The sequence below is a fragment of the Pipistrellus kuhlii genome, unplaced genomic scaffold, assembly GCF_014108245.1.
Source record: "Pipistrellus kuhlii isolate mPipKuh1 unplaced genomic scaffold, mPipKuh1.p scaffold_m20_p_11, whole genome shotgun sequence".
Classification (NCBI taxonomy): domain Eukaryota; kingdom Metazoa; phylum Chordata; class Mammalia; order Chiroptera; family Vespertilionidae; genus Pipistrellus; species Pipistrellus kuhlii.
Window position 1 is genome coordinate 50463100 of NW_023425416.1, and position 22331 is coordinate 50485430.

At 65.6% G+C, this 22331-nt stretch overlaps 1 protein-coding gene across 9 annotated transcripts in view; it reads left to right on the top strand.

Moving 5' to 3' along the window:
• Positions 1-22331, top strand: part of ITPR1 (inositol 1,4,5-trisphosphate receptor type 1) — a 137195-nt gene that overhangs the window by 111814 nt on the left and 3050 nt on the right. For all 9 annotated transcript variants that reach the window (XM_036432132.2, XM_045579513.1, XM_036432127.2 and 6 more), the window contains 15 exons: positions 2226-2426; positions 3381-3491; positions 4100-4195; positions 5650-5787; positions 6415-6519; positions 6701-6893; positions 7299-7421; positions 8665-8840; positions 9231-9395; positions 10601-10796; positions 11052-11144; positions 12274-12413; positions 13190-13355; positions 13798-13958; positions 20558-20719. In XM_036432132.2, the coding sequence (XP_036288025.1) occupies positions 2226-2426; positions 3381-3491; positions 4100-4195; positions 5650-5787; positions 6415-6519; positions 6701-6893; positions 7299-7421; positions 8665-8840; positions 9231-9395; positions 10601-10796; positions 11052-11144; positions 12274-12413; positions 13190-13355; positions 13798-13958; positions 20558-20719 (2226 nt within the window). The remainder of the gene's footprint in view (positions 1-2225; positions 2427-3380; positions 3492-4099; positions 4196-5649; positions 5788-6414; positions 6520-6700; positions 6894-7298; positions 7422-8664; positions 8841-9230; positions 9396-10600; positions 10797-11051; positions 11145-12273; positions 12414-13189; positions 13356-13797; positions 13959-20557; positions 20720-22331) is intronic.

Below are 22331 nucleotides of genomic sequence, written 5' to 3' on the forward strand. Positions count from 1 at the left end.
ACTCCTGGGAAGACCATGGTGGACCCAGGGGCGCCCCTGCTCCAGCACTCACCTGTCACAGTGCCAGCCCCCAGCCTGGCGGTGCCCGGCGCTGCTGGCTCCGGGAAACAGCCCTGTCCGCCCAAAAGGGGCGACGATGAGCAGGAAAAACACCTGGACAGCCCCTCTATAACAGCCAGGGGGGCGGCGCTCCTGGTTCTGAGGTCAGGAGGGCATGGCGGGAAGGAAGCCATGTGCAGACGGCACCTCAGCACAGCCCACCTGGCCCAGGTAGTCCTCCCCCCCCCACACACACACACACCCATACCTCCCCCACTCCCTCAGGCCTGAACGATGGCTCCAGCTGTGGTCTCGTTCGGAAGCAGAGCATGAGGCGCTGAGGTCCAGGGGCTCGGGGGAGGCGGGAGTTGGATGATGAGTCAGGCATTCACCGTGGGTGTCAGCTTTTAACGTGGGCCTTTACCAACATTCTACTTATCCAAGGAGTGAGAGCATGAGTCTATTCTGGCTGTAAAGGTTCAGGCTGAAGTAACTATTGCGTTAGAACAAACTGTCCCTCTCCCGTTCCTCCCCCTCCACCCAGAGAAACGTCGTGGGTGTGGCTGTGCCCTCCAGGCAGGCCTCCTCCCGCGTGTTTGGATGGGGCGTGGGATACACGGTCATCTCGGCCTTTCGGTTTGACTTAAGTGTATCCTCGAGGTCTTTCCATCTGGCCCCTGTGGACCTGCATCCGGGTCTCTGTCACTGAGGGACGTGGATACAGTGTAGCTGCTCCCAGCTGTGTGGTACTGGGGGTGTCACTGAGGGACGTGGATACAGTGTAGCTGCTCCCAGCTGTGTGGTACTGGGGGTGTCACTGAGGGACGTGGATACAGTGTAGCTGCTCCCAGCTGCGGGGCATTGGGGTTCCTTCGGGTCCTTCCCCGTGACAGACAGGCCCATGTGACCCGAGGCCAGTGTTTCTCAGAAGTGTGATCACTGGGTCAGAGGTTACATCCACCTTATCGTTTGATCGTATCTTTTTGTGGGGCCGTTTTCTACAGTCAGCACACGAAACTTTTATAGCTTCGAGCAAAAGAGTGTTTGTGGTTAATTTCTGCTTCTCTTTTAGAAGAGATTCATGGAATCTCCGATAAAAATCTCCTCAACAAAACAGGCCGCTGTAGAAGGGGGTGGGATGTGGCTCGCGTTAATGTGTTGAAGTTCAGACCACTTACCGGTCTACCTGCAGAACGCACTGGGCACCCGCTCACCAGCACATACACTCCACATACACACATTCACACACACACACTCACACACACACACACACACTCATACACACACACTCACACACTCACACTCACCCCCCTTTATCAGTGGACGGGGCCACACATCTCCCGGGCACTTGGCGTTCAGACCCTCCTTCCTCTGTTCTGGAAATGTCAGTGCTGTGAGCTTAGCACCTGGTGAGCGGGCGGGTGGGCTGGAGTGAAGAGAAAAGTGGGAACTCGACAGGCTCAAGGAGTCAGAGACGAGCCCTCCTCCACTGCATCCCCTGCAGTCACCCCAGGGAGCCGGCCACCCTGTCGATGGTCACGGCCACTGACCCTCCACGGACGGAACCTTCAGTTCGCCGGACGCTATGTATCGCTGCATCCAGGGCACTGACCCGTTCGATTCTATCAAAACAGTAGGGCGGCCGAAACCGGTTTGGCTCAGTAGATAGAGTGTTGGTCTGCGGACTGAAAGGTCCCAGGTTCGATTCCAGTCAAGGGCATGTACCTTGGTTGTGGGCACATACCTGGTAGGGGGTGTGCAGAAGGCAGCTGATCGATGTCTCTCTCATCCATGTTTCTAACTCTCTGTCCCTCTCCCTTCCTCTCTGTAAAGGATCAATAAAATATATATTTAAAAACAAACAAAGAAACAAACAAACAAAAACAGCAGGGTGAGCCCGGCCAGCATGGCTCCGTGGTTGAGCCTCGACCTATGAACCAGGAGGTCACAGCTCCATTCCCTGCTAGAGCATGTGCCTGGGTTGCGTGCTCAATCCCCAGTGTGGGGCATGCAGGAGGCAGCTGATCAGTGACTCACCCTCTCTCATCATTGATGTTTCTCTCTCTCTCCCTCCCTCTGAAATCAATGCAATAAAAAAATTAAAATTAAAAAAAAAAGTCAAGTGAGTGACCGTCTCCCTCTTCTCCCGCCTGCGCTCCCGTGGCCTGGCCGTTGCCTGCCCGCAGAACTTCCTGCGCTGCCAGAACAACAAGACCAACTACAACCTGGTGTGCGAGACGCTGCAGTTCCTGGACTGCATCTGCGGCAGCACCACGGGTGGCCTGGGGCTGCTCGGCCTCTACATCAACGAGAAGAACGTGGCACTCATCAACCAGACGCTGGAGAGCCTCACCGAGTACTGCCAGGGACCCTGCCACGAGAACCAGGTGCGGCCGAGTGGGGGCCGGGGGGTCATTCCGCCGTGTTGTCGGGAGGACTCGCTGGGGAGTCACAGTGCACCGCCCGCCCATCGGCCCAGGCGTTGCCCTTGAGGCCGTCGCCAGCAGTGAGGGGGGGGGGGGGGCGCCCGTCACAGGTGTGGGCTTGTCCTCACGGGGCGGGGCTCGGCTCGCTGTGACTGCCCGCTCTGACTTGCGGGGGCAGATAGTGAAGGCGGAGTTAAACTAGGACCGGGAGGCAGTGCCCAATGCTGTGCAGGAGCCAAAACGTGGCTCCCTGGTGGCAGGAGGGTCGGGCCGGCTGGAGGAGAGCCCGCCCTGCAGGAGGAAGCCTGATGGTCACGTGGGGACCTGGGAGGCTCAGGCTTTGACCCCGAAGACATTCCCAGGGGAGGAGGACCCTCAGCTTTGACCTTCTAACCTTGGCCTCTCCGGAAGTAGATTTCTGGACTGGACCGCTAGTTTGCTGAGAGCAGCCGCTGCCTGTGGACGGCGTCCTGTGGTCAGGGGACGGGTCACTCGTTATCTGCGTGGGGGAACCAGGAAGCTCGCTTCCTCTGTCACAGCCTCCAGTCGGTGCACGTCCGCCGGAGAATGGAGCGGGAGAGAGGCTGGAGCCCCTCAGAGGGAAGACGGGGCCTGGCACCCAGACTCGGTCACACGCCCGGTTTCCCTTCCGAACAAAGGCTGTGGCGCCAGCGCCGTTTGGTCAGACACGGCCGCGTCTGCTCCAGCGCAGGGGCTTCCCTGCTGTTCGGTTCCCTCTGGAACTAGAGATGGTGTCTTTCATTTCCACCACTTCCTCCCAGACCACTGCAGCCCTCCCCAGGCGCTGGCCATGTCCCATAGCAGCTCAGCCCGCTGGCCCCTGGCTGCTGACCAGCACATGCGTGCACGGGTGTGCATGTGTGTGTGTGCATGTGCGTGCCTGTGTCTCCTCAGAACTGCATCGCCACCCACGAGTCCAACGGCATCGACATCATCACGGCGCTGATCCTCAACGACATCAACCCGCTGGGGAAGAAGCGCATGGACCTGGTGCTGGAGCTGAAGGCAAGCGGCCGGGTGGGCGCCTCGGACCGGGCTGGGCTCTGGCTGTGGCTCTGGCTGCGCTGGTCACCCGGGCGCCACGGGGAAGCTGACGGGAGAGGCGGTGCTTCCACACCAGATGCCGGGCCCGCATGGCACCGGCTGCACGCGGCACGCAGCCCTCCGCTTCCCTGGAGGGGCCTGGGTCAGGTGGGCACACACGGCCAGCACTGGGTGCCAGGGCGAGCGGGCACACAGCTGACCGTGTGGACCCGCTGCTGCCCTACCAGAGGGTCCCCTCTATGCCTGCACAGCCTCCAGGGCAAGGCTGACGGCACCTCTGCTCCACCACCCTGGGCACAGGGGGCTGGGCTGCAGGTGCCCCGACTGTCCTTGGGAGGCACACGTTTAAATGCCCACTTTCCGCTAGAATCGCACCCAGTAATGCCGGGGGAAACGATGCCCAAACAGATACGTGTCTTGGACCCCGCCCGGCGGTGCAGACGTGTCCGGGCACAGGGGGCGCTGCCCGCCTGGAGCGGGTGCTTTTTCATGTGCTGGCCCGTGCCCCCTGGGACCGCGCTGTCACAGCCCCGGCCCTCACAGCCGCCCACGCCCGTCTGTCCCCCCAGAACAACGCCTCCAAGCTGCTGCTGGCCATCATGGAGAGCAGGCACGACAGCGAGAACGCCGAGCGGATCCTCTACAACATGCGGCCCAAGGAGCTGGTGAGCCGTCTGGGTGGGGACCGCACAGCCCAGAGCCAGGTGCCGCCCGTGCCCAGCTCGCCCCCTTGTGGGTGACTGACACCCTCGGGCTTTCTGGAACAAACCCACGTGGCAGGGAAGCCAGACGTGTGCAGGCGGGTGTGTGCACATGCAGGTGTGTGCACGGGCATGTGCTCTGGGCCCCACACCCTGTGCAGCTCGTCTGTGCAGTTCAGTGTCAGAGAGAACGGGCGGGAGAGCGACCTGTCTGACCGGTGTCGGCACAGCGTGAGCCGCGGGCTGCCGGGTCCCGGAGAGCCTTCCTGTCCGACATCCGTGCGGGAGGCCAGTGCCTTCCCAGCCGCCACGGCAAGCAAGCCCTCAGGCAGCGCGGCCGAGTGCTCTGTCCTCACTCTTGGGCTGACCCCACCTTGAGTGACAGGCTGCTTGGCAAACAGCCAGGCCCTCCCTCGCACCAGGCTGGGCCTGGAGGGACCGAGGAGGGAGGGGCTCGGGGCTGCTGGGCCGGTGGGGCCGGTGGGGCTGCTGAGCAGGTGGGCAGAGGAGGTAGGTGGGCAGGGGACGGGGGAGCAGAGGGGCAGGTGAGGCAGGAGTCAGATGCAGGGTGTTCTGGGAAGCGAGCTCTCAGGTCACACCCCAGCCCTGGCCTCTCACGTCCGTTTCCCCGAGTAAACGGTGTGAGCCGGACGTTCCCTGAGAGGCAGGGGGTCCTGTGGATGGTGCTCCTTTCATGTGGGCTGTGGGGTGGAAACGGGGTCAGAGAACCGCTTCCTCGCTGCCCCTAAAGGCCGGGTTTCCTGTGTGTCTTCCCTGAAATGACACGGGGGGGGGCGGGGGGCTGGCCGGAGGAAACGGGAGGAGGGGAAAGGCTGGCCGCTGCTCTCATCTGCGTCATGTTTGCCCTGAGTCACCTTGGGAGCTGTTGTCCTTCTGGAGGACAGAGCGTGGGCACAGGGTGTCTCCTGTCCGGGCAGTGCAGGTGCCAGCACTTCCCTGTCAGTGGGAGTGGGAGTGGGGGCTGCCTGGGCCACGTGGAGACGGAGTCCGAGGTGTGTCCATGCCTGATGGGAGGTGCTGAGCCTGGCGAGGAGGGGCCGCACCACGGGTGCTGCTGAGGGCAGCCCGGGGGTCCCTGCGGCTCCAGCCCGGGGTCCCTGCGGCTCCGGTCCGGGGTCCCTGCGGCTCCAGTCCGGGGTCCCTGCGGCTCCAGTCCGGGGGTCCCTGCGGCTCCAGCCCGGGGTCCCTGCGGCTCCAGTCCGGGGTCCCTGCGGCTCCAGTCCGGGGGTCCCTGCGGCTCCAGCCCGGGGTCCCCGCGGCTCCAGTCCGGGGTCCCTGCGGCTCCAGTCCGGGGGTCCCTGCGGCTCCAGCCCGGGGTCCCCGCGGCTCCAGTCCGGGTTCTCCAACAGGGCCAGCCGGGGTCCCTGACGGGAGCCGTGTCCCTGTCCTCTCTGCAGGTGGAGGTGATCAAGAAGGCCTACCTGCAGGGGGAGGGCGAGGGGGAGGCGGAGGAAGGAGAGAATGAGGAGAACGGCGAGGACGGAGCGGCCTCCCCCCGGAACGTGGGCCACAACATCTACATATTAGCTCACCAGGTACGCCCGCCAGCACGCCCCTCACTGCCGGGACCCTAGCCCATGTGCTCCCCTCCTTCACGCTGGGGTCATGTCCCTGGAGCACACACACACACACACACACACACACACACACTTCTAGCAGCCCTCGTGCCGGGCAGGACACGGAGACTGGTGATGACGGGCTGGAGACACTTGAAGGAGGGTCAGGGTCTTATGAGCATCGGGGGGGTCTGTGAGCCGTCACACCCAGCAGCTGCCTTCACGGCCAGCGCCCCCGGGACCAGCCTGTGCGGTGCGTCTCCCTGTTTGCTTGGGGAGGGCTGTCACCTCCGCCCGGCTCCCGGGCGCCCGTGGCGTCATCCTCTGCCAGGTGCCTGGGCTCTGGCGCCTTCCCCACAGGTGTGGCCACGAGGCTGGGCCGCGGGCCTGTCCCCCCCCAAAGGTCAGCAATTAGATGTAAGCCGGATGGTGCTGGGCTGAGGTCGCAGGCGCTGCCACTGGAGCAGAAGTGCAGCCTCTGCCTCAGCTCCTCCAGCCGTGGCGTTGGGCCACCGAGAGGCCCCTGCACGGAGGCCTGGGCTGGGCAGGACCCCAGCGTGGCAGGAGCGAGGCCTGGTTGGGACACCGCGCCCGCCTGTGTTGCAGCTGGCGCGGCACAACAAGGAGCTGCAGAGCATGCTGAAGCCGGGCGGCCAGGTGGACGGCGACGAGGCACTGGAGTTCTACGCCAAGCACACGGCGCAGATCGAGGTAATGGCCCGTGCCGGGAGGGGCCTGAGGTGCCTGGCCCCATGGGGGCTCCAGAGGAGGGGCGCCATTCCCAGGCGAGGTCGTGCCTGCGGCGGGCTCTGACCAGCCCCGGGGCGCGCAGGAGGCGGGACAAGCAGGAGGCGGGGCGGAGGGAGCAGCTCACGCTCCGCCTGCCCCCCAGATCGTCCGGCTGGACCGCACCATGGAGCAGATCGTGTTCCCGGTGCCCAGCATCTGCGAGTTCCTCACCAAGGAGTCCAAGCTGCGCATCTACTACACCACCGAGCGCGACGAGCAGGGCAGCAAGATCAACGACTTCTTCCTGCGCTCCGAGGACCTCTTCAACGAGATGAACTGGCAGAAGAAGCTCCGAGGTGGGTCCCACCGGCCCCGGGCGGCGCGGGCTCCCGGCGGGCACACGTGTCTCCCAGGGAGCAGAGCTGGTGTGATCCCGACACCCCCACCGCTGTGAGTGCGGAGTGCAGGGGCTGCCCGCTCCCCTGCCCCTCCCCCGGTCCCCACAGCCCAGCCCGTGCAGTGCTGGTGCCCTGAAAGGTGGGGTGCGGGGGCTGCCTGCTCACCTGCCCCTCCCCCAGTCCCCGCAGCCCAGCCCGTGCTGTACTGGTGCCCTGTAAGGTGGGGTGCGGGGGCTGCCCGCTCACCTGCCCTTCCCCCTCCCCTGATTCCCGCAGCCCAGCCTGTGCTGTACTGGTGCCCTGTAAGGTGGGGTGCGGGGGCTGCCCGCTCACCTGCCCTTCCCCCTCCCCCGGTCCCCGCAGCCCAGCCCGTGCTGTACTGGTGCGCCCGCAACATGTCCTTCTGGAGCAGCATCTCCTTCAACCTGGCCGTGCTCATGAACCTGCTCGTGGCCTTCTTCTACCCGTTCCGCGGCGCCCGGGGAGGTACCTGCCTTCACTCACGGGCCCCCCCCCAGGAGGCGCGGCGGGGAGGCTGCGACCTGCACCCCGGCACTGACCCTGGAAGCACCCAGACAGCAGATAGGGCCACAGGGACCCCCTCGGACAAGACGAGGTGTCCCCTCCTGCAGGTTTAGCTGGGAAGCCCTGCCCTGGCTCACTGACAGGAGGAAAGGGCACGCGGCCTCCCCCGGGGCCTGCTGGGAAACGGTCTCAGAGGCGGGGAGACACGGAGCCGGGGCGCACAGCTCGGAGGGCAGAGCCCGGAGGCAGGTCCCACCCCGCTCCTGAGTGGACGGGTGGCCTCGTCCCCCGGCCTTCGCTGAGGACGGGGACGCGGGTGTGGCAGCGTTCGAAACGGGCTCTGCGGGAGTCACGGGGGCTGAGTGTCAGCCACGTTGGCTCCGCTGTGTAACCGGCCGCCCAGGGCTCCACACAGCACTCCAGCGGCAGGGAGACAGCCCGTGTCCGCGCTCCGCCCGCTGGGGAGGCCGGCCGGCAGCAGACGCTGGCCGTGTGGGTGGAGCCCCGTCCCCGGAGGCCCCAGTGCGGACGGGGACCTGCACCCCCGTGTGCCTTCCATAGAAATTAGACATTTAGGGCTCCCGTCGCCTTCCCTTGTGAAATGTGACGCAATCCGACTTTTACTTCTTTTTTGTTGTGTGTCCTGAGGTTACTTTGTCACTGAATTTTTTTTTAGAACGAAAGAGGGGGGAGACAGAGAGAGAGAAACATCGATGTGAAAGAGGCATAGCGACTGGTTGCTTCCCATAAGCACCCCAACAAAGGCCAGGGACCAAGCCTGCAGCTAAGGTCTGCCTTTGACCGGAATCGAACCCCGGACCTTGCAGTCCACAGGTGGACGCTGTATCCACTGAGCCAAACCAGCCAGGGCCGTTCTGTTTCTTGAACAAGCGCATGATGGGCGCTGAAGGTGCTGAGCGAGCACTGGGAAAGCTGTCCCTTGCGGACGCCCAGGGGACAGCTGAGAGCGCGGCCCCGGGCTCCCGGGGAGGCGGGTGGGGGTGCTGCCCACTGGGGCGACCTCTGAGCTGAGACCCGGGGGCCGGGAACAGGCAGGGCTCCTGGCGGAAACACACGGGCGGGGCGGGAATTGGAGCCGAGCGCCAGGGCCATGCGGCCGGGGGGTGGCGGGAGGAGGCAGCGGGCCCCCGCCGCCCGTCCCTGCGCCGGCTGCGAGCTGCGCCCGTGACCGCCTGTCTCGCAGGGACGCTGGAGCCGCACTGGTCGGGGCTGCTCTGGACGGCCATGCTGGTGTCGCTGGCCATCGTCATCGCACTGCCCAAGCCCCACGGCATCCGGGCGCTGATCGCGTCCACCATCCTGCGGCTCATCTTCTCCGTGGGGCTGCAGCCCACGCTCTTCCTGCTGGGCGCCTTCAACGTGAGTCCGGCCTCGGCGCGCCTTCCCCTCTGGGCAGGCAGGGGTAGAACGCACCCCGAGTCCCTGCCTTCGCTTTCCCCGGGAAGTCGGGAGGGACGGGAAGTTAAGTCCCGCTCTGTCCTGCCTCTGGCGGGCGGTTTCGGAAAACGCTCCCTCTGAGCCTCGTCAGTCCCGTCTGTGCTCGTGTCCGGTTCTGTCGCACACGCATGCCGCTTGGTCACATGGCCCCACAGCCTTTGGACGACCACGTCGCTTGGGTCGTGCCTGAGAAGCAAAGTCACGAAATGGGGGCTCCCGTGGGCCTGGTGGGCACTCGGTGCAGAAGGAAGCGCGGGGGGGACACACAGACACACAGCCGTGCTCACACGCCTGCCCTCCCTCCCGCCCCAGGTCTGCAACAAGATCATCTTCCTGATGAGCTTCGTGGGCAACTGCGGCACGTTCACGCGCGGCTACCGCGCCATGGTGCTGGACGTGGAGTTCCTCTACCACCTGCTCTACCTGCTCATCTGCGCGCTCGGGCTGTTCGTGCACGAGTTCTTCTACAGCCTGCTGGTGAGCGGTGGACGGGAGGGTGCCCTCCTCCCCCCCCCGCCCCCCGCCCTCCCCCGCCTCCTCCCGCCCTCACCCCTCCCCCCGCCCTCCCCCCCGCTTCCTTCCGCCCTCCCCCGCCCTCCCCCCTCTCCTCCCGCCCTCCCCCTCTCCCCCCGCCCTCCCCCCCTCCCCCGCCCTCCCCCCCCGCTTCCTCCCGCCCTCCCCCCCTCCCCCGCCCTCCCCCCCCCCGCTACCTCCCGCCCTCCCCCGCCCTCCCCCCCGCTTCCTCCCGCCCTCCTCCGCCCCCCCCCCCGCTTCCTCCCGCCCTCCCCCACCCTCCTCCCCCCCTCCTCCCCCCCCGCCCTCCCCCGCCTCCTCCCGCCCTCCCCCCTCCCCCGCCCTCCCCCGCCCTCCCCCCTCTCCTCCCGCCCTCCCCCCCCTCCCCCGCCCTCCCCCGCCCTCCCCTCCCGCCTCCTCCCGCCCTCCCCCGCCCTCCTGTGGGCGTCAGCCCTCCCCCCGCCCTCCTGTGGGCGTCAGCCCGCACCGAGGGCATCTTCCCCAGGGTCCTTAAAGCACGGGAGAGGAGAGGGACAGAAATTGGCATGATAGAGACACAGCGATGGGTTGCCTCCCTCTCATGCCCTGACTGGGGCCGAGGATCGAACCTGCAACCCAGGCACGTGCCCTTGGACCCTTGACCCTTCTGGGTCTGGGGGCAGATGCCCTAACCACTGAGTAAGACTGGCCAGGACACAGACCCCTCCTTTCCATTGTGATGGCTGTGCCTGTGGCTCTAAGACCGGAGTGCCGTGGTGGGAAGGGAAGGGCCGCCTGTCTCCTCCATGACGTGGGGCCAGTGCTGGCCGCGTGCTCAGCCCAGAAGGCCCATCGCCGTCTGGCGTCCCCAGTGGCGCTCCCCTGCTGGGTGACCTTTGACCCACATCGGCCGAAGCCCTTTCTTGTTTCCTTTTAAATTCCCTACTTACCCCGTTGTGCACATGCTCCCCCCCCACCCAGTCTCACCGTACAGCCCTGAGCTCTGTGCTCAGCACCTCGAGACTGACTGCACCCCGAGCACCGCTCTCGTTTCCCGCCCCCTTCTCTGGCGACGGCCCCCCTTTCCCCTCTCACCCTGCGCTGCGGGGAGGGGCACGTGAGGAGAGCGGGGTAACCGCCGGGGCGCATCCCCTCGGGGCCTCTGAGCACCCCATCGCCCGTGTCCCCAGCTCTTCGACCTGGTGTACCGGGAGGAGACCCTGCTCAACGTCATCAAGAGCGTCACCCGCAACGGGCGCTCCATCATCCTGACGGCGGTGCTGGCGCTCATCCTGGTCTACCTCTTCTCCATCGTGGGCTACCTCTTCTTCAAGGCCGACTTCCTGCTGGAGGTGGACCCGCTGCCCAACGACACCGCCCTCCCAGGTGGGCGGACCCCCCGGAGGGCACGGCGCCCAAGCGCGGGGTCTCCCTGGTCCCGGGCGGGACCCGGGAACGCAGGCTGGTCCTCGTATCAGGGGCGCGGGGGGCGTGCGGAGCCGGCACTGAGCCCACACACGGCGGCCCGGCCGCCACGGGCACGGCTTTTCCCTGAGATACCGTGACCTGTCAGACAGGCTGGGCGGCGGGGGGCGCCTGCCGTGAGCGAGCTCATGCCTCACCGTGTCCTCTGTCTCCCAGACACCGGCGAGAGCCTGGCCAGCGAGTTCCTGTTCTCGGACGTGTGCCGGGTGGGGGCGGGGGAGAACTGCTCCTCGCCGGCCCCTCAGGAAGGTAGGCCCCCAGAGGCGGAGCTGGTGCCTGACGTTGAGTCAGATGGAAGCGGGGCCTCTGCCCACACATGAGGCCGGTGGCCGAGGGGGAAGGCTGGGGAGCCGAGGGAAACGAGGGAGAGAAGGCTCCTTGGGAAGAAAGGCCGGCTTCTTGGATTCAGCCAGGACGTCCTGAGGGCCCTCTGTCCACCAGGGGCCGTCATACTCTAAGATACAGTGACATGGGGGGACGGGGGCGGGGGCGGGGGGTTGGCGCACCGGGCCGGGCAGGCAGGTGTAGGTCACCTGAGAGCTGCTAAACGCTGGGAATAAGGATGGAGCACGGAAGACGGGCACCCAGCCTCAGTGCAGTGAGAGTATCACCAGGAAGTGACAGCTAAACCAGAACAGTGGACAAATCAGCAAAGGCAGAGGGCCAGGCATCCTGTAGAGGGAGCAGCCGTTGGAAGGCTTGGAAGTAGAATTCAGCAGGTTTAGGGAGGTAGGGTTTATGAGGAAGAAGAATAGCAAGAAATGGAGCCGGCAAGGTTGGCAAAGGATCAGATCACAAAAGGTCTTACATGTCAGGCTAAGGAGGTTACACTCATCCAGCGGGTGATTTGGAGTTGTTGAAAGCTGAGTGACATGATGAGATGTATGTTTCAGCAAGGCCGTTCCCTCCGCAGCTGGAGAAAAGAGTGAAGGCAGAGGGGTCACTGCTTTTTTCCTCCAAAAAGCAGTGGACAGCCTCCAGCATAAAGCGGTTTAATCAGAGGAGCCATTCTAGCATGCTGCCAGGCGTAGGCCCTACACTTGCGGTGTGGAGCCTGGGGGCCTCGCCCTCAGTGGAGAGGAGAGAGGCTGTGGCTCAGGGTACGAGCAGCTCCTCTGAGGTCAGACACCTGCTCGGCGCTGGGGCTGGAGTTTCCCCCGAGAAGGACGGGGAGTGTTTAGATTCCGAGGCGGGAAGGCAGGTCTGGCCTGGCTGCCTCCAGGAGGGATGGCTGGAGGAGGGAGCATGGGGCAGGGATGGAAACGGTGCCCTGGGCGTCAGCCTTTCTGGAGGAGGCGCGTGGCGCTTGGGTCTTCACATCCTCCTCTCTCTCTGTCTCTCTGTCTCTGTCTCTGTCTCTCTCTGCCTGCGTCTGCAGCGCTGCTCTCGGCCGAGGAGCCCGAGCAGGACAAGGAGCACACGTGCGAGACGCTGCTGATGTGCATCGTCACCGTGCTGAGCCACGGGCTGCGCAGCGGTGGCGGCGTGGGCGACGTGCTCAGGAAGCCGTCCAAGGAGGTGGCTGCGTCCCGGGGCCGGGGTGGGGGCTGGAGCACAGGCAGGAGCCACGCAGGCCGCCTGGGAGTGGGGTGCACGTGGGTGCCGCACCTTCCCCTTTGTCCGACCACTGACCGTGCGAGGGGCTGGTCCCGTCACACGCGAGTGACCACTTCCTCGACCCCAGCTCCCTGCCCGTGCGGGCCCAGGGCACTCAGAGAGTTCACAATTTATTGATTTTACTTTTTTTAATGTATTTTTATTGATTTCCGAGAGAAAGGGAGAGGGAGAGAGAGAAACATCAGAAATGAGAGAGAATCATGGATTGGCTGCCTCCTGCGCGCCCCACACTGAGGATCGAGCCTGTAAGCTGGGTATGTGTCCTTGACCAGAGTTGAACTTGGGACCCTTCGGTCCACAGGCCGACGATCTATCCAGTGAGCCACACTGGCCAGAGTGCACAACTTAGGAGGTATGAAAAGAGATACAGCGGTGGCCTTTTTAAAAAAATATTTTTATTGATTTCAGAGAAGAAGGGAGGGGGAGAGAGATAGAAACATTAATCATGAGAGAGAATCATTGAACAGCTGCCTCCTGTGCGCCCCACACTGGGGACTGAGCCCTGACCAGGAATCGAACCATGACCTCCTGGTTTATAGGTCAACGCTCAGCGAAGTGGTGGCCTTCTCAACAACGTTTGCCCTCCCGATTACGTTCTGCTCGAGGAGCTGACGGTGATGTGGTGGGGGACGGGGGACTGCGGATCGGGGTGGGGCCTGACCGCGCCCTCTTCCCAGGAGCCCTTGTTCGCTGCCCGCGTCATCTACGACCTGCTCTTCTTCTTCATGGTCATCATCATCGTGCTCAACCTCATCTTCGGGGTCATCATCGACACCTTCGCCGACCTGAGGAGCGAGAAGCAGAAGAAGGAGGAGATCCTCAAGACCACGTGCTTCATCTGCGGTGAGTGCTCTGGGCGGGGCCTGTGTGGGCAGGAGCAGGGCTGTGGGGAGGACTTGAAATGCGTGCATCTCGGGGTCTTGTCACTGGGGTGCCCTGAGCGACTCCCGCCCCACCAGCACGTCCTCCTGTAGTCAGGCCCGTCTCTGAGCCGAGTGGCTCCCAGTGATGTGGGTGCAGCACATGAACCCCTCCGCCTCAGGTGGCACTTGGGAGCTGGCTCAGGTGCCACCAGGCCAGGACCACACGGTGCAGGTGACAGTAGTGAAGGTCCGGGGAGAGCGGGTGGGCCCCACGGCCATCTCAGTGACCACAGGACGTCCATGTAAAGTAACTGTGGACAGACAGGCTGACAGGGCCCGGGAGCCCGCCCTCCTGTGGACAGACAGGCTGACAGGGCCCGGGAGCCCGCTGGGCTGCTCACGCCGCCTTCCCGCCTCCGCAGGCTTGGAGCGGGACAAGTTTGACAACAAGACGGTCACCTTCGAGGAGCACATCAAGGAGGAGCACAACATGTGGCACTACCTGTGCTTCATCGTGCTGGTGAAGGTGAAGGACTCCACGGAGTACACCGGCCCCGAGAGCTACGTGGCCGAGATGATCCAGGTGAGCGGCCTCTGCGCCCCCACGTCGCACGCCGACACTGATGCAGCGAGCGCCGGGCTGGGGGCCTGGCTCTGGCCGTCGCTGTCCGCTCGGTGGCCTGCAGAAGCAGCAGGCGGGCGGTGCGCCCCACTTCGCAGGAGGAAACACTGAGGCTGGGGCTTAATGAGGCCCTTCCGGATCGCGGGTGTTTTTATTTATTTTCTTTGTGTTTTTTGCCTTAACCAAGAGCTCGCCCGGCATAGCCCAGCACGGCTGGTTCCTGTTGGGCCAGCCCAGCCCTTCTGGGGGACCACGTGGCGGAGGGCCGAGTCCCGGTTAACCCCTGGCCCCTGGGGGCGTGGCGGCCGTGTTCTCAGGGCGTGGAGGCACCACGGGGCCCCGGCAGCTGTCCTTGGTGGCCACATCGTGGGAGAGTGGGGTGTGCATGTTAAAGGGGAAAGACGGCTCCCAGAACCACGGCCAGACTGGGCACCCACGCCCAGGTGACTCATCGCCCGGCGTCGCTCCCTGAGGATCACACACTGAGCGTCCCATCCATCATCCCATAGCCGCTGTGGCTGTTCCCACGGCCACGTAGACAGCACGCTCCCTGCCCTTCCTCTCTCTCCCCCCTCACCCCCCTCCCTCACACACTCACCCCCCTCCCTCACACACTCACCCCCCTCCCTCACACACTCACAGCTCCTCCCAGGGTCCCCGGTGCTCCCTCTGTGTGTCCCTGCCCTCTGCAGATCCAAACTGTCAAGGTCAGGGAAGCAAAGTGGCAGTGGCCGCCCAGCCACAGGTCCTGGTTCAGCCCCAGGGGTGCTCGGGGTAGCGGGGTGCTCGGGGGGTAGCGAGGTGCTTGGGGGGGCAGCGGGGGGCTGGGGGGGTAGCGGGGTGCTCGGGGGGCAGCGGGGTGCTTGGGGGACAGCGGGGTGCTCATGGGGGTAGCGGGGTGCTCGGGGGGGTAGCGGGGTGCTCGGGGGGCAGCGGGGTGCTCGGGGGGTAGCGGGGTGCTCGGGGGGCAGCGGGGTGCTCGGGGGGCAGCGGGGTGCTCGGGGGGGTAGCGGGGTGCTCTGGGGGGCAGCGGGGTGCTCTAGGGGGCAGCGGGGTGCTCGGGGGGCAGCGGGGTGCTCGGGGGGGTAGCGGGGTGCTCTGGGGGGCAGCGGGGTGCTCTAGGGGGCAGCGGGGTGCTCGGGGGGGTAGCGGGGTGCTCGGGGGGCAGCGGGGTGCTCTAGGGGGTAGCGGGGTGCTCGGTGGGTAGCGGGGTGCTCGGGGGGTAGCGGGGTGCTCGGGGGGTAGCGGGGTGCTCGGGGGACAGCGGGGTGCTTGGGGGGTAGCGGGGTGCTCTGGGGGGTAGCGGGGTGCTCGGGGGGCAGCGGGGTGCTCGGGGGGTGCTTGGGGGGGTAGCGGGGTGCTCTGGGGGGCAGTCAGGAGCCTGCACGCCTGGAAAAAGCTGTGCTGAGACCGTGTCAGTCGGGTCAGGAAAGCCCTTTGCAGCAGGTCCCGCAGGCCCGCCCTGCAGCCCGGAGCTGAGAAGCTTCAGCAGCGGGGCCTCTGCCCGCCTCGCTATCTGGGTTTGATAAGGCGGAAGCACAGCCAGGAAACGGTTTGCTAACAAGGGCAAAGGGCAGAACGGGAACCCAAAACCAACATGTCACGACCTCTGCTCAGCCGGGAGCCGGCTGGGTCTTGCACCTTTGACCCCCGCGAGCGGGAGCCGTGCTGTCAGGCCTGCAGGCGGCGCCCTGCAGAGTGGCCGCGGCCCGGGCTCCAGGGAGGTGGGGTTCAGGCCCGTGCAGAGCTCCTGGGCCTCAGGAACGGGGGCTGCGTGCAGGGCGGAGGGCGGCTGTGGAGGCCGCCTGAGGAGGGCGTGAACGGCGTTGCTCACAGGGCTCAGGGTGTGCCCCGGGCCCCTCCTGCCACCTGCCCTGTCTGCTCCACCCGGGCCCTCTGCTCGGTGACGGGCTGGGTTTCATCCTGGAGCCCCAGGGGCCGCCTCTGCTCCCGGAGAGAGGTCACGTGGGCGGTGCTCTCGAGCCTCCTGCCCACCCTGGGCAGCTCCCCCTCCCATCCCGCCGCCGTGTCCTGGGGCCCCAAAGCCCTCACTGTGGGTGAGGACCCAGCCCTCTGCCCTCTGCCCGACTCCCAGAATACACCGGGGCAGGGTTCAAGAACACGGCGAGGGGGGAGGGGGGACTTGGCAGGTGCCCAGCGGCCGGAAGCAGCTGTCAGCGTCTCGCCGCCTCCCCCACGGCCCGCCCGCCCCGTGCCCGGAGCTGCTCCCTGTCCTCCGCCCAGGCTGCCCGCACACCCTGCCCTGGGTCCCGGGTCCCGAGGGTGCGAGGTCCCCCTCCCCACGCACTTCCCAGGGGCCGCCCTCAGCCCGCACCTCCTGCTCTTGCCTCCGGGTGACCCCCCATCGGACCGTGGAGGGCTGGGCATGTCACAGACGTGTCTGCAGAGGGCCACGGTCTCCCAAGGAGCCGACCCTGAGGGGGGGCAGGCATCCGTGGCCCCAAGTGGCCCCTGGGCCGTGCACAGTGTGACCGGCAGGAAGGCGGGTTCACAGCCGGACATCTGCCCCCTCGAGTCTGTCCAAGGGCGTGACCTCGGCCCACCTCCTCCTAGAGTGCAGACCTCATGACTCTCCTCCGTGCCCCCACCCCACGCCAGGCCCCACCCCGCCCAGGCCCCACCGAGGCTCCCGGGCCCCCAACCGTCGTGGCCTCTGCTCGAACGGGGCTGTCGCTCGGAGCCAGGCCGCCGGGCCCTGTGCCTGGGTGTGGGGCCGTCCCTGGCCCGGGTGGGACTAGCGTGTTGAGTCCACGCTCGGACGCTGTCTCCTTAGACGGAAGCCCCCGGCGCGTCTCCGGGGCGGGAGGGCGCGGAGGACGCTGGTTCAGGTGCAGCCCTGGTCTCTGCCGGTCACACATGTGGACGGGCTCGCGGTTCTATACTGCGGAGCCAGTGAGCGGCCACAGCCTCTGCCGCCCGGAGCTCCCGCCCACGGGGCAGCTTCGCGTGGGGGGGCTCGTGGGCTAAGCGGGTCCGTGCGGGGGCAGGGGTGCAGTGTGGAGGCAGCCAGTCGCTCTCACATCCATGCTTCTCTCCCTCTCCTCCCTCTCCTCCCTCCCTCTCCTTCCTCCCTTGCACTCTAAAAACCAACGGAAAAAGTATGCTCTGGTGAGGATTAATGAGGAAGGCAGGCAGGCATGGAGAAACCACCATAAGGGCCGAACGCCACCCTGAACTCTGGGGACTGGGGTGTCAGCTGAGACGCCCTGCGGGGAGGTTGCCAGCAAAGACTGTGAGCCGGGGGGTGGGAGAGGGGGGCGGCGAGAGGGAGGGTGCTGGGCCCCAGGTCTCTGTCAGGCGTCCCCAGGGCCGGCCTGCCCTCGCCCTGCTGGGTGGCCAGCCCCACCTGCCTCCTCTGTGCCCTCCTGGGTCCTCCCCGGGGCTGGGGGCACCTGGGACCAGCCCCGGGGCCGGGAACCACCGCCTGAGGCCGGGGGACCAGCGGCTCTGCAGCCGCTTCTCGGAGGATTTCGTCAGCCGGCGGCCCTCCCTGCTGGCCGCGACCTCGCTCCCGAGATCGCCCTGGAACGGCCTGGATGGGCCCGGTGGATGGGCGGCCCTCCCAGCAGCTGAGTTACGTAAGGTGCTGCCGGGGAATGTCCTTCCGGCCCGGAGCCGCCCGCCGGCGAGACGGGAGCAGCTGCGCGGGAGAAAGTGTCTGGAGCCGCGCCCGCGGAGGACGCGCTGCCCGGACACGGTGCCCGAGGCCAACGCCCGCGGCTCTCCCCCGGGCTGGGCACTGGCTCCCTGCCTCGAGGGGTGCCTGCCTCAGGGACCCTCCTCATAGCCCTGTGCCCCCAGGCAGAGCCAGGCTGCCCCCTCCTGCCCCGGGCGGTGTCCTTCCTGCCGGCACTGTCGTCAGGGCTGCCATGGAAACGCACCGGGACCTGCGGGGATCACGGGTGGGGCTTGGGGGCTGGCCAACAAATTCCAGGGGTGGGACCTTTTTTCTTAATTACGGAACTATTTCACAGCAGCTCTAGGTGTGCAGACAAACGGAGCAGAAAGTGCGGCTGTTCCCTTGGTAACACTTTGTGTCCCCGCGGCGTTTGCTACAGCGGACGAGGCCACGTAGACACATTGTGACTGGCTGAAGCCACGCCACGGTTCACCGCTCAGGCGGTGACAGGGTCAGCATTGCAGCCGGGGGGACGCAGAGGTCACGGAGGAGAGAAAGGGGGGCCGGCCCACAAGGAGTCCCCCCACACACACCCCCTCTGTGCCGGCCTCGACACCCCGCCCCCCACCTTCTCCCTGTCCGGAGTCCGGAGCGGTTCAGTACTCTGCTTTTGCTACGTGCGTGACCCACACAGGAAATGGTGCCGAGCGACTGGCCGGTGTGTGATCGGTCACGGTCTCGCCGGAGCGGCCCTGGGCTGTGGTCTGGGCAGAGGGGGCTGGGGGGCTCTGCCTCTGCGTGGGGGCAGCCTCACTCGCCAGGCAGGGGACCAGTCTGCGTGCTCCGTGCCCCGCACCCCGCGCCCGCCCATGGGAGGGAAGGATGGCCTGCCCTCCCCACCTGTGGGCCTTTCCAGCATCAGTCCTGGTCCCACCGACCTCCCCTCCCCTCCTCCCCCTCCCCTCCCCCCCTCCCTCCCCCCCTCCCCCCTTCCCCTCCCCTCCCCTCCCTCCCTGGCACCGGCGTTCCAGAGAAGCCCCCTGTCGCCTGCTCAGTGAGATGAGCAGTCGGTTGCCATCTGAGCTGACAGGCTTGCCCGCTGGGTCTGCCCAGCGCCTACTCTCCAGGGCAGGAAGCCCGCAGCAAACAGTCTGCACCTGAGACCACCTCCAGGGCCTGGCCTCTTAGCACAGCCCCCACCGGCCTGGAGAGGACAGGCTTCCCAGAAGGAAAGCTCCTCTCCCCTTCCCTCCCTCCCTCTCCTCCTCCCTCCCTCTCCCCCTCTGCTTCCCCCCCTTTCCTCCCTCCCTCCCCCCTCTCCCCCGCTGCCTCTCCCCCCCTCCCTTCCTCTCTGTCTCTTTCACACACACACCCTCCTCTCCCTCCTCCCCCCTCTCACACCCCTCCCCCCTTTCCAGTCAAGGACAAGCCGAGCTGTGGTGCCGCCCCCGTGTCTGAGGCCTGGCGCTGGCCCGCGGGGCTTTTCCAGCTTTACCTAGAAGACAGCTAACCAGAGCCGAGCACTGTGGTCAGCCAGCTTCCGGCTGCGGCTGCGGCCGCCGTGCGCTCTGACACAGGAAGCGGCTGTGCCGGGAACGCCGGCCTGCCGGCCCGGCAGACAGTGCCTAATGACATCGGTATGCGCGGTGCCACAGCCAGGCGGCCGGGTGCACTGGGGCGGCCAGACCCGGCGACACATGCTCGGGGGACCCGGAGCCGCCCGGCCCCACCCTCCGACCACACACACCCCGGGATGAGTTCACATAGGAACATGACTTTCCCAAAAAATGCAGCCGAAGCCGAGACCCAGACTTTGATCTTGGACAGACGCGAAGGCGGGGTTCTGCCGACGGTCACCCGCCCGGGCCTGGCTGCTGGGCCGCGGGCGCAGGCGGCCGGTCGTGCCTGTCCGAGCTGGAGAGACGGGAATGGGTGTGGCGGTCTGCCTCGCTCACGGCACAGGGCGGGCTCCGTGCAGAGGGGTCCAGGGGTTCAAAGGGGTTCTGGGGTCAGAGCCACATGGAATTGAATTGCTCGTTTTTCTTTTAAATTACGTTTTTATTGATCTCAGAGAGGTAGAGGGAGAGAGAGAAACGTCAGTGATGAGAGAGAATCATGGATCGGCTGCCTCCTGTACGCCTCCCCACGGGATTGAACCCACAGCCCAGATATGTGTCCTTGTCTGGCATCAAACCCAGGACCCTTCAGCCGCTGGCCGACAGCCTATCCACTGAGCCACAATGGCCAGGGTGGGAAATGCTCCTTGGTTCTAGCCCCCAGGGCTGTGTGCAGGTTGAGGTCTGATGTACAGCCCCAGGGCCTCAGGCTGGGAGCCGCCCGCAGGGCAGTGCTGGCGGTGCCCGCAGCTGGGCTGCGTGTGGGGGCTGGGGAGGCCCCAGCTCTGCGTTAGGCGTTGGTGATGGAAGCAGAGGGGGACCTGCCTGTGCGGAAGGGACGGGATGCCACGGCTTGTGTCTACAACGCGGCACGGAGGCCGTGTCTTTGGGGTCTGAGGTTCCGTTTCCTGGGACGAGGGCCAGCGGGGAGACGAGAGGCCGGGTGGTGGGTGACGGCGGACACATGTGCACGGGTGCCTGGGCGGCCGTGTGCTGCAGGCTCGGGTCTCCCGCGAGGTCACACTCGGCACTCGGCCTGTGGTCTGCAGAGCCGGCTCCCAGGGCAGCTGTTTGCAGATCGGGAGCCTGTCTGAAAGGCGGCTTTCCCAGGTTCACCGTGAGAGAATCCTGGGAATTCAGAGTTCCGTTGACTGAGTTCAGAGGGTGTGATGACGTGGTTTTTTAAACGACCGTATCCGCCGGTGCTGCGGCTCCGAGCGGGCCTGCGCGGGGGGCAGGACACGGTGCTGCTGGCCCCGGCCTCGCTCCTGGCACTGACCCGCTCTCTGCCCACACGGTTCTAGGAGAGAAACCTCGACTGGTTCCCCCGCATGAGGGCCATGTCCCTGGTCAGCAGCGACTCAGAGGGCGAGCAGAACGAGCTGCGGAACCTGCAGGAGAAGCTCGAGTCCACCATGAAGCTGGTCTCCAACCTCTCCGGCCAGCTGTCCGAGCTCAAGGACCAGGTAGGAGAGGCGTCCGCCTGTGCGCACCGTGTACACACACACCGCACACACCACACACACACACACATGCACATACCACGCACACACACACCACACACCACACACACACACACACGCACACCACACACACCACAAACACACAAACACACACATCACCACATAAACACACACACACGCACACCACACACACCACACACACACCACACACACACCCATACACGCCCGCACATACCACACACACCACACACACACCACACACACACCACACACACACACATACACGCCCGCACATACCACACACACCCCACACACACACACAGCACACGCACACACCACACACACCACACACATCACACACACACGCACATACCACACACACCACACACACGCACACACCACACACACGCACACTCAGTCCTCTGTTTGAAGAGCCGTAGCCGTAGGTTCAGAACTGCCGGCCCGCACCCAGATGTGGGAGGCAGACATGGCCATTGGGCACAGCGGAGCGGGTGCGGCGGGCGCCTGTCAGATCCGAGTGGTGGCTCCCGGGGTGGCATTAGCGCCTATGGGGCGTGAACTGCTCGGCCCCGCCCTGAGTCTCTGTTGGGAAGGCAGCCTCCCTGTGAGTGAACTGGACATTGAACTATTCCTGCCCTGGCTGGTGTGACTCAGTGGATAGAGCGTCAGCCTGCAGACTGAAGGGTCCCAGGTTCGATTCCGATCAAGGGCCCGTACCTCGGCTGCAGGCTCCTCCCTGGCCTGGGTTCTGGTCAGGGCTCATAGGGAGGCAGCCAATCGATGTTTCTCTCCCCCGCTTCCGGCTCCCTTCCTTACACTCTCTCCAGCAATAGAAAAAACATCCTCGAGTGACGATTAAGTAAAAGTAAATCAGTCAGTATTAAAAAGAAGAAATTGAACTATTTTTTCTCAGGAGATGTTCAGGCCTCAAAGAGCAGGCGGAGACCAGTCCGTGGTCGGGGGCTCGGTCCGGCTCCCTCTGCCTCCGTTTAAAGGGCCGGGCTGTGGGGGTTTCAGCGCAGCTGCACTTCGTTGGGGAAAACGGCTGCTTTCGGAGGAACCAGGGACAGTGCTTTTGGTCTGAAGCAGACGTCACTGCAGAGGAGGGAGCGCCCGGCCAGGGCCACACAAGGCCCTGCCACAGCCCGAGGGGGAGCGAGTGAAGGTGTGGCCGCGCAGAGCGGGCTGGGTTTTAAGGGGACGGTTTGTGTGTCCTGAGGACGGCGGTGTAGATGTCACGTGGCCCCAAGAGAGATTCCCGACTGAGAGAGACAGCCACCAACGACCGGCCGGCACGGCCTCTGACGTCTTAAGGGCGATGAGAGGATCCGTTTGCCGGCAGGAGCTGGAGCTGTGTCCGGCTCGGCCAGCACCCAGCGCCGCGGACAAGGGCAGCTCCAGGGCAGCCTCTTAGTGTAAAGGCTCCTGGTGCCGCGGGCTGTTCGCCGGCACAGCAGCGGGAGGCGAGGCGGCGCCGGGGGGTGCAGGCAGAAGCTGGTGGGGCTGCTCTGCTCTGCCAGAGCCGGCTCAGCTGCTGATCCGATGCGGGCGCTGACCTCGCCCGAGATGCGGGCGCCGAGAGTGATCCCGCCCC